Source organism: Salvelinus sp. IW2-2015, unplaced genomic scaffold (assembly GCF_002910315.2).
Source record: "Salvelinus sp. IW2-2015 unplaced genomic scaffold, ASM291031v2 Un_scaffold3051, whole genome shotgun sequence".
NCBI lineage: Eukaryota > Metazoa > Chordata > Actinopteri > Salmoniformes > Salmonidae > Salvelinus > Salvelinus sp. IW2-2015.
In genome coordinates this window covers 45,762-57,504 of record NW_019944343.1, presented here as the reverse complement: position 1 = coordinate 57,504, position 11,743 = coordinate 45,762, and the positions used below count along the sequence as shown (strand labels likewise).

The window sequence follows — 11,743 nt, the reverse complement described above, 5'->3', positions numbered from 1 at the left end:
TGGTCACAAATTTACCCACAACCTTAACATAACCTGGTCTTCCAACATACAAACAACCCTTAACATAACCTGCCGTCATAACCTTAACATAACCTGGTCACAACTTTACAACAACCTTACCATAACCTGGTCACAGCAACATGTTACAACAAACCTTAACATAACCTGAGTCACAACCTTAAACATAACCTGGTCACAACATTACATAAACCTGGTCAGCAACATTACCATGAACTGGTCCACAAACATTACCACAACCTTAACATAACCTGGTCACAACCTTTAACATAACCTGGTCACACATTCCATATACCTGGTCCACACATTACCTATAACCTCGGTCACACTTACCACAACCGTAACATAACCTGGTCACAACCTATACATAACCTGGTCACAACATTACCAATAACCTGGTCACACGAACATTACACATAACCTGGGTCACAACTTTACCACAACCTTAACATAAACCTGTCACAAACCTTAACATAACCTGGTCACAAACATTAACCTGGTCACAACATTACCACAACACCTTAACATAACCTGGTCCACACTTAACCTGGTCACAACGTGAATCACAAAGGCCTAGTCCAAATGTTAACATACACATGGTCAAACAACCTACCACCTAACCTTGTCACAACATTAACCTGGCCACAACGTGAACACAGCCTAGTCCAAATGTAACATAACAATGGTCACACCTGTAACAATAACCTGGTTCACAACGTGAACACAACCTAGTCAAATGTTAACATAACATGGTCAAAGCCTAACTTAACGCTGGTCACAACATTACCACAACCTTAACGTAACCCTGGTCACAACCTTACCTGCGAGTCACAACGTGAACCACAATCACTAGTTCCAAATGTTAACATAACAATGGTCACAACCTTAATATAACCTGGTCACAACATGAACACAACCTAGTCCAAATGTTAACATAACATTGTTGTATAACCTAACACTTCACAAACATTTAACCAAAACTATGTAACTACTATACTAAACCCTGGTAAATACAACACTATGCAGCTTACCTTAGCAGAAACATGACTGTGTAAATTAGAATGAATAGAACAAGATTGGAACCTCTACCCTCGGTAATATGACTGGTAAATAGAATGAATGAACAGGATTGGAACCTCTAACCCTGTGTATATGACTGGTAAATAGAATGCATAGAACAGGATTGGAACCTTGTAACCCTGGTAATATGACTGGTAAATAGAATGAATAGAACAGGATTGGATACCTGTAACCCTGGTAATATGCTGGAAATAGATGAATAGAACAGGGCTTGGAACCTCCAGGTAAGGCAATAAATAGGCCGTGGTGGCAAAATAATGACAATTTTGCAATTAAACATTGGAGTGATAGATGTGCAGAAGATGAATGTGCAAGTAGAGATACTGGAGTGCAAAGGAGCAAGATAAATAAATAAATACAGTATGTGGATGAGGTAGTTGGATGGACAGATGGGATATGTACAGGTGCAGTGATCTGTGAGCTGCTCTGACAGCTGGTGCTTAAAGTTARAGAGGGAGATATGAGTCGCCAACTTCAGTGATTTTTGCAATTCGTTCCAGTCATTGGCAGCAGAGAACTGGAGTCATGTGTTACCTAGTCAACATGTGATTCAGGTTTAATTCCCTTGAGCACCAGATGGACAGGAGGATTACACTGAGTGGACAGGAGGACAGATGGGATAGCGTGCCTCTAACCTGGTCACAACTTTACCACAACCATAACATAACCTGGTCACAAACTTAACCTGGTCACAACATTACAACAACCTTAACATAACCTGGTCACAACCTTAACATAACGTGGTCACAACATTACCACAACCTTAACATAACCTGGTCACAACCTTAACATAACCTGGTCACAAACTTAACCTGGTCACAACATTACAACAACCTTAACATAACCTGGTCACAACATTACCACAACCTTAACATAACCTGGTCACAACATTACAACAACCTTAACATAACCTTAACATAACCTGGTCACAACCTTACCATAACCTGGTCACAACATTACAACAACCTTAACATAACCTGGTCACAACATGACCATAACCTGGTCACAACATTACCATAACCTGGTCACAACTTTACCACAACTTTAACATAACCTGGTCACAACCTTAACATAACCTGGTCACACCATTACCATAACCTGGTCACAACATTACCATAACCTGGTCACAACTTTACCACAACCTTAACATAACCTGGTCACAACATTACCATAACCTGGTCACAACTTTACCACAACCTTAACATAACCTGGTCACAACCTTAACATAACCTGGTCACAAACATAACCTGGTCACAACATTACCACAACCTTAACATAACCTGGTCACAAACTTAACCTGGTCACAACGTGAACACAGCCTAGTCCAAATGTTAACATAACATGGTCACAACCTTACCATAACCTGGTCACAACWTTAACCTGGCCACAACGTGAACACAGCCTAGTCCAAATGTTAACATAACATGGTCACAACCTTAACATAACCTGGTCACAACGTGAACACAACCTAGTCCAAATTTAAACATAACATGTCACAGCCCTTAACTTAATACCTGTTCACATTTACACACCCACATCAACCTAACGTAAACCTGTCAAGACCTTACACCGGTCACAAACGTGAAACAACCTAGTCCAAATGTAATAAACATGGTACACCTTAAACATAACTGTCACAACATGAACACAAATCCTAGTCCAAATTTAACATAACATGTTGTCCACAAACCTAATCACTGTCACAACATAACCAAAACTTATGTAACTACTATACTAACCTGGTAAATAAACTATGCACTACCATTAGAGAAAACATGACTGGTAAATAGAATGAATAGAAAGGATTGAACCTCTAACCCTGGTAATAATGATGGTAAACTAGAATGATAGAACAGGAATTGAACCTCTAACCTGGTAATATGACTGGTAAATAGAATGAATAGAACAGGATTGGAAACTGTAACCCTGGTAATATGACTGGTAAATAGAATGAATAGAACAGGATTGGAACCTGTAACCTGGTAATATGACTGGTAAATAGAATGAATAGAACAGGCTTGGAACCTCTAACCCTGGTAATATGACTGGTAAACAAATGAATAGAACAGGCTTGGAACTCTAACCCTGGTATATGATGTAATAGAATGAATAGAACAGACTTGGAACCTCAACCCTGGTAATATGACTGGTAAATAGAATGAATAGAACAGGCTTGGAACCTGTAACCTGGTAATATGACTGGTAAACAGAATGAATAGAACAGGATTGGAACCTGTAACCTGGTAATTGACTGGTAAATAGAACAGGCTTGAACCTCTAACCCTGGTAAATATGACTGGTAATAGAATGAATAGAACAGGCTTGGACCTCTAACCCTATATAGACTGAAATAGAATGAAAAACAGGCTGGAACCTGTAACCTGATATGACTGGTAAATAGAATGAATATAACAGGCTTGGAACCTTAACCCTGGTGATATGACTGGTAAATAGAATGAATAGAACAGGCTTGAACTTAACCTGTAATATGACTGGTAAACAAATGAATAGAACAGCTTGAACCTTTAACCCTGGTAAGATGATGGTAAAAAAGAAACAGACTTGGAACCTCCCTGTAATGACTGTAACAAGCTTGCTACCGATATGACTGGTAAATAAGAATGAATAAACAGGCATGGAACTCCTAACCCCGGATACGGTAGGAATATCGTTCGTGTAACCTGTAAATACGTAAAATGAAATAGAACAGGCTTTGGAACATGTTAACTAATGGTAATATGACTGGTAAATAGAATGAATAGAAAGGCTTGGAACCTGTAACCCTGGTATATGACTGAAAAATGAATAAGAAAGGCTTGGAACTGTAACCCTGTAATATGACTGGTAAAATGAACTGAATAGACAGGCTTGCGTAAGGCTGCGGAAGAAGTTGGAACTTAACCCTGGTAATATGACTGGTAAATAGAATGAATTAGAAACAGGCTTGGCACCTTTTAACCTGGTAATATGACTGGTAAACAGAATGATAGAACAGACTTTGAACCTCTAACTAATGTGGACTGGTAAATAGAACAGACTTCAACCTAACCTGTATATGACGGAAACAGATGAATAGAACGCGCTTGAACCTCTAACCTGTAATATGATGGTAAATTTAGAATGAATAAAACAGACTTGAACCTCTTATCTGTAATATGACTGTAATAGAATTAGAATAGAAACAGGCTTGGAAGCCTGTAACCCTGGTAATATGACTGGTAAAACAGAATAATAGGAACAGGATTGGAACTGTAACCTGTAATATGACTGCGTAAATAGAAAGGCTTTTGAACCTCTAACCTGGTAATATGACTGTAAATAGAATAATAGAACAGGCTGGAACCTCAAACCTGATAATAGATGGTAAATAGAATAATAGAACAGGCTTGGACCGTAACCCTGGTAATATGACTGTAAATAGAATGAATAGAAACAGGCTTGGAACTCTAACCTGATAATATGCCTGGTAAATAAATGAATAGAACAGGCTTGAACTTTACCCTGGTAATATGTATGGTAAACCAGGATGAATAGAACAGACTTGGAACCTCTAACCTGGTAATGTGACTGGTAAATAGAACAGTGCTTTGGAACTCTAACCTGTAATATGATGTAATAGAATGAATAACAGGCCTGGACCTTTAACCTGGTAATCCTGTTAGAAATAAAGTCTGACTGGTAATATGAACTGTAATGAATAAGAACAGGCTGGAACCTGTAACCCTGTAATATGACTGCTAAATAGAATAGATAAAATGCTTTGAAACTCTGTAACCCTAAGTAAGTATGACTTGTAAAAAATGTATATCGCAACAGCTTCCAGTACCCCTGGCTCATGATGACTTGTCAAAGAAATTAACCTAGAACAACTATTAACCTCAAACCTGGGTATATGACTGAGGTATAACTAAGAACAGGCTGATACCTTGGCAACCACGCTGTATAAATTATGCACTGTAATAATATTCAAACAATTAGAACATGCTTGAACTCTTACACCCTGTCAGTAATACATGAACTGGTGTCCGAATACAATCTATAGTTCATGAAATAGATCCAAATCAGTCCCTGGAAACTCACGATTCTAATACCACCTGATACACTTGATGAATGGAAAATGTAGAATGAATAGAACAGGCTTGGAACCTGTAACCCTGGTAATATGACTGGTAAACAATGGCCGCCAGTCCACACATTATGCCATTATTGACTTGAATGGGGACGGCTGTTTTACTCATTCTATTTTTACGGCAGCACATGCAGTCAGAAAAAGTACAATAAAAAAATATAACCTTTGAACAGCAAAACAAATATTATGTATTTAAAAAAAAATACAAATTGCTATTTGAATGGTTATTACGGTGACCGCGGCCATTTTGCTGGACAATTGCCTTCATCGGTTTGTGTATGAGTGAGGATTACCTCTGGTATAGCCTTGACAAACCGGAGGCCGTCATTAACTCCTCTGGTCTTGGCAAGACACTCTCTGAAGTAATCCCAGTACTCCTTCCTGCTGCCTAGGAAATCCGCCTTCTCCTTCTGGTCAAACTGATGTAAACACACAACAACAGCTCAGATTCACAGGCCCTGGAGTTTTCCCAGGAAAACCTTGAGGTCCTATCTAGGATCATTTAGCTTTCCAGTATCCTAGCAGTTTATGAAAGAGAGAGTGAGTTTCTGTGTATTACCTGTAGAAGTTACTCTAGTTTGTAGGACAGTTTATGAGAGAAAGAGAGAGAGAGTGAGTTTCTGTGTATTACCTGTAGAAGGTACTCTAGTTTGTAGGACAGTTTATGCAGGTTGGGGCTGTCGTCTGTGATTGGTTCACCCGTCTCTCTGTGTTCCTTACTCAGATCAGTCACTGCTTCTACAGGTTCATATACACAACACACACGTGTACACAAGCTATAGCTTCATCACGCCAACCTTGATGCACCACACACCTACACGGATGCACACAAAATAAGGTAGGGGTCAAAATTACTGACACAAATAATAAAAAGTTTAGTATTCTATCCCATATTCCTAGCACGCAATAACTACATCAAGCATGTGACTCTGCAAACTTGTTGGATCCATTCGCTGTTTGTTTTGGCTGTGTTTCAGACTATTTTCTGCAGTTTGATAGCCGTCAATAGTGGCTGTACTAGAGAATGCAGGCACGCGGGAGACCAGGGTTCAATTCCCCGACGGAGAGGAAGGAGTAGGCTGTCCTTGTAAATAAGAATTTGTTGTTAACTCATTCCATGTGTGTTATTTCATAGTTTTGATGTCTTCACTATTATTCTACAATGTAGAAAATAGTACAAATAAAGAAAAGCCCTGGAATGAGTAGGTGTGTCCAAACTTTTGGACTGGTACTTGCTTCATTAATTTCATTAATATTATGGTTATTTATTATTAAAAACCCTCTGGGTTAGGATGGAGCAGAATAATATGGAGCTGTACAACGTGACGGTTGGGCGTCGGCTACAGTACTGGGCTATTTAGCTATAGAATCCCCGTGTCGTGCGGGCACACGGGAGACCGGGGTTCAATTCCCCGACGGGGAGGAAGGGGTAGGCTATCCTTGTATATAATCATTTGTTATTTAACTAGGCAAGTCAGTTAAGAAAGGTTACACTAAGAGCATAACATTTCTAATTGTAGTCTAACCAACAACCCAAACGGAGATTCAGTGAAAATAAAAACCTCATTGATTGATCAAGACCAGTCCCTATGCTTGTCTCATAGCAGCGCGAAACAGTGATAAAATAGTTGTTGGCTATTGCTTTAAATCCTGTTGCTTCTAACTTCAATATGCTCTTTAAATAAATAAGACCGACACCACTTTTAACAGCACATTACTCAACACTAGTGAGACTCATGTCACCTACGGTAGGCCKACAGTATATCGAAAAATATGACGTGACTCTCCGCCAATAATTACATATAGAGGATTGGAAGATATTTATGTAATTCAGTGATATTTATTCCCATGGTAATTCGTTATGGATCCATAACTAAATAAACAACGGCATTTTGAAAGAGTATTTTTATCATTATTTTATTAACAAAAGCATAAAGATGACATTATTAGTTACATTGTTTTAGTTTGAACGTGCAGACTGGCGCTAAGAACAGAACAGCGGGAACTTTTCCCTAGTCAGAGCCATTATTAGTGCAATGCCCCAGTGTGGCGGGGTGGGGGTCCACCCCCCCCTCCCTCCTCCTCCCTTCCCCATGGGCTAGGTCTGTCTTCTGTGCGCGGCTCTGCGGCCCATCCCGGCCGCCTGCCATCGTGCCTTGAACCTCGCTCGCTTTCAGTGGATACGGCTGGAGAACTGCAAGGCAATCCCATTGTGCGCCACTCGGGATCCATAACCAATATATATTGTCCTGCTAATAACAGGGTTGATAATATATCTGTGAGAATATCCAAGGGACTTTTATTTAATTCTAAATGAATTATTAATAATAATCGCTTTGTTTAAAAAATAACTATATTTTGGAGATAATTAAGTTTTTCAAATAATGTAAAATGAGCGAGGAAAAAGGCCATTCTTGAACATGGGGGTGAAACATTGTTACTCATTTGTAAATAAAGCCAGTTTGTTATTTAGAATGATTTATTTCAGTTTTTAGAGGGAGAGAAACCAAACACCTACATTCATCTCATGGGTCTCCCAGTCGAGGCCGGCACGGGTATTGAACCAGCATCTGTAGCAACAAGCTTTCACTGCAGTGTCTTAGACCGTTGGGCCACAACATGACCGGTCGGGAGTGGGCTTCGAATCCAGGCTGTATCACAATTGACCCAGTGTCGTAGGACGTCATTTCAAATAAGAATTTGTTCTTAACTGACTTGCCTAGTTAATTAAAGGTTACATTTAAAAAATAAATAGGGTGTTGGGCCACCACAATCCAGAACAGCTTCAATGCACCTTGGAATAGATTCTACAAGTGTCTGGAACTCTATAGGAGGGATGTGACACCGTTGTTTTGTTGATGGTGGTAGAACACACTGTCAGGCGCCACTCCATAATCTCCCATAATTATTACATTGGATTATATCTGGTGACAGACGGCCACGGCATATGGTTTACATCGTTTTCATGCTCATCAAACCATTCAGTGACTACTTGTGCCCTGTGGATGGAGGCATTCTCCTGGTAGCCATAACTATGGCCTGCCCAGCATCTTTATACATGACCCTAAGCTTGTTAATTGCTTAATTAACTCAGGAACCACAACATACTTTCAATATACTTTGTATCCCTCATTTATTCAAGTGTTTTCATTATTTTGGCAGCTACTTATGTATCAGTGGAGGCTGTGGAGGGGAGGACGGCTCATAGTAACGGCTGGAAAGGAGTCAATGGAACGACATCAACCACGTGTTTAATACCTTTCCATTGACTCCGTTCCAGCCATTACTATGAGCCGTCCTCAGCAGCCTCCACTGATATGGACTGATCCACACAGACACATGTAGCGAGTACAGAGAACTGTACAATAGATACCGTGTAGATCTCTGATAATCCTCTGGAGTTGGTTCTCTCCTACTGATGTCTTGTTACACATGATGGTGGTGGTGAGATCAGTAGTAAGGATGTGGGGGGGTCAAGGAGTCTGCAACCGGCTACCAAGAATCACACAAAGAAGAGCATTGGCACAGTTTATAATGTTGACTACAACCTCTGTAAATAATCCTAAACATTATCCAGATCCCAGCCTCCCCATCCTGTCACAACTACTGTTGTTGTTTTCTCTATTCATGGGCCCTGCAACTAAACAAATACTTCCTAATCGATTGTACTCATCATCATCATATCGATCGACAGACAGAAGAACAAAACGGCGACAACAAAGTATTCAGTGATCCTCGTCTCCCAATAATGACATCACATCACACAGCAGTGGGCTTCCCACTGACGTAATGGCTTGGTACATTTTACTAATATTAGGTAGAACAAAATCACAAGCGTATTAAAGCTGTATCGTTGTTGGTATTTTGGACAACATTTCACTCAGTGTCGTCGGTCTACGTTCCTAAATAAACAGAGATATTGAGAGTCGCAGACTGTAACGTACACCTGCTGTTCCGAGGCTACAAGCTCTGGCAACCAACAGCTGATACAAATATAACTGAAACGTCTATCGGTTGTCATTAATACAGACAAAACAGTTTATTAGATATAATCAGAAGTAGACGTACTTGTAGAGATTCTCAGGCAGGTCCGAGTTTACAGCAGGAGGTAACGTGCTACCGTTAAGGCTGGGCATGCATAATGATTGACACCTTCATTAGCCAATAGCTGCGCGCAATATCGTTCCATCCAGCATAGTTAGTTTGCAGAATATTAGTAAATAAACCAGCAGACTGAAGTCATGTGACATGTCCCAGTGTCACACTAAAAGTTTCACAACTCAACACAATTCAAACCAATAATTAAAATAGAAATTAGACACACCAATAAGATCAAATAATAGAGGATTAAAATGTATTGATAAAAAAAAAAACATTTGTAAGAGGAGGTACAAACAAAAATAAAACATTCAAAAGAGCTAAACAATAGATTGTGTAATAATTTTTACATATAAAAAATTGTCATTATGTTTTATTGTCATTATCAAAAAAGCTGTTACTCTGTTGTCTGTTGTCTCTGGTGACGTTACAAYAAACAACAACAACAAAGATACTTGCACATTGATTCAGTGGTTTTATAAGTGTTTCTTTATTTCCAGAGTAGATGCTGCTGTTCAGAGGTTCCCACTCAGCCTGGAGTGAAACAGGTTAATCACTATCTAAACTACCTTCCTAACTCCACTCCATACTGTAATGACCAGTAAGCTACCTTCCTAACTCCACTCCATACTGTAATGACCAGTAAGCTACCTTCCTAACCTCCAAACTCCTACTGTATATGACCAGTAAGCTACCTTCCTAATCCACTCCATACTGTAATGACCAGTAAGGCTACCTTCCTAACTCCACTTCCATACTGTAATGACCAGTAAGCTACCTTCCTAACTCCACTCCATACTGTAATGACCAGTAAGCTACCTTCCTAACTCCACTCCATTACTGTAATGACCAGTAAGCTACTTCCTAACCCACTCCATACTGTAATGACCAGTAAGCTACCGTTCCTAACTCCAACTCCATACTGTAATGACCAGTAAGCTACCTTCCCTAACTCCACTCGCCATACTGTAATGACCAGTAAGCTACCTTCCTAACTCCACTCCAGTACTGTTATGACCCAGTAAGCTACCTTCCTAACTCCACTCCATACTGTAATGACCAGTAAGCTACCTTCCTAACTCCACTCCATACTGTAATGACCAGTTAAGCTACCTTCGCTAACTTCACTCCATACTGTAATGACCAGTAAGCTACCTTCCTAACTCACTCCCATACTGTAATGACCAGTAAGCTACCTTCCTAACTCCACTCCATACTGTAATGACCAGTAAGCTACCTTCCTAACTCCACTCCATACTGTAATGACCAGTAAGCTACCTTCCTAACTCCACTCCATACTGTAATGACCAGTAAGCTACCTTCCTAACTCCACTCCATACTGTAATGACCAGTGCTCCTATCGGAAAAGACAACTGACTCATGAGCTGCTGACCCGTTGCATCCTCTACATGGAAAATGCTTGGGGGTAAAAAGTCAATTATTTTTATTTTGAAATGTAGTGAAGTAAAAGTAAAAGTCGTCAAAAATATAAATAGTAAAGTAAAGTACAGATAAAACGACTTAAGTAGTACTTTAAAGTACTTGTACTTATTTACTTTGCACCACTGATGATAAGGCATCAAGAAGGACGTATAAACCATCTGAATATGAGAAAGAGTTAATAAACATTTGTGTTAGCTTATGTATATAATAATATTATGTATATTTGCTCCTCTGTTCATGCATCGTGGTTGTAGAGCAAAGTACCCTAGTTACAGTTGGAGGCTGGGGGAAATCTGCTGCTCTTAATGAACCTCAGAAAATACTGCCTGAAAAAAAGACCTGTTAGTCGGTGGTCTCTGAAGGCGTGTAGTTTTCCATAAAGTCTTATTAACCTACAAGTGTCAGGGTAGACATAAAGCCTACATCAGGGTTTTGAAGTCAACTTCCATTGTCCTCTGAACACTTGTTCACATTGGCAGTTTAAAGTGACTCAAATCCTTCTTTTTGTTTTATATCCGGTTTGAGTCTGTTCTTTTTCCTGCAGTCCAAACAGACAAAAAGCACATGGAATCTGATATTTCAAGCCACATTTCAAACCACATTTATTTACATTTTACATTTAAGTCATTTAGCTGACGCTCTTATCCAGAGCGACTTACAAATTGGAAAGTTCATACATATTCATCCTGGTCCCCCCGTGGGGAATGAACCCACAACCCTGGCGTTGCAAGCGCCATGCTCTACCAACTGAGCCACACGGGACCACACGGGACCACCTTTCGTAGGTGGTTTGAAGTCAGATACACATGTGTCTGAATGGTTGAATCTGATTTATTTGCCCTAAACCTTTTTTTTTAGACTGTTATTTGGCATATCTAACTACTCTGTTGACAGCTTGACAAGGACATGTGGTAGCTAACTAGCATGTTAATTGTTTACAAACAAATAATTTAATGTGTCAGAAAGCTAAACAGC

At 39.7% G+C, this 11,743-nt stretch overlaps 1 protein-coding gene across 1 annotated transcript in view; it reads right to left on the bottom strand.

Moving 5' to 3' along the window:
* LOC112075261 (FYVE and coiled-coil domain-containing protein 1) overlaps nucleotides 1-9,389 on the bottom strand; it is a 28,755-nt gene extending 19,366 nt beyond the window's left edge. Inside the window, exons 1-4 of the mRNA XM_070440837.1 lie at nucleotides 9,296-9,389; nucleotides 8,601-8,719; nucleotides 5,859-5,965; nucleotides 5,521-5,646 (exon numbers count right to left, since the gene is read on the bottom strand). Coding sequence (XP_070296938.1) covers nucleotides 5,521-5,646; nucleotides 5,859-5,965; nucleotides 8,601-8,661 — 294 coding nt within the window. The 5' untranslated portion in view covers nucleotides 8,662-8,719; nucleotides 9,296-9,389. The remainder of the gene's footprint in view (nucleotides 1-5,520; nucleotides 5,647-5,858; nucleotides 5,966-8,600; nucleotides 8,720-9,295) is intronic.
* Nucleotides 9,390-11,743: the final 2,354 nt, after the last annotated feature.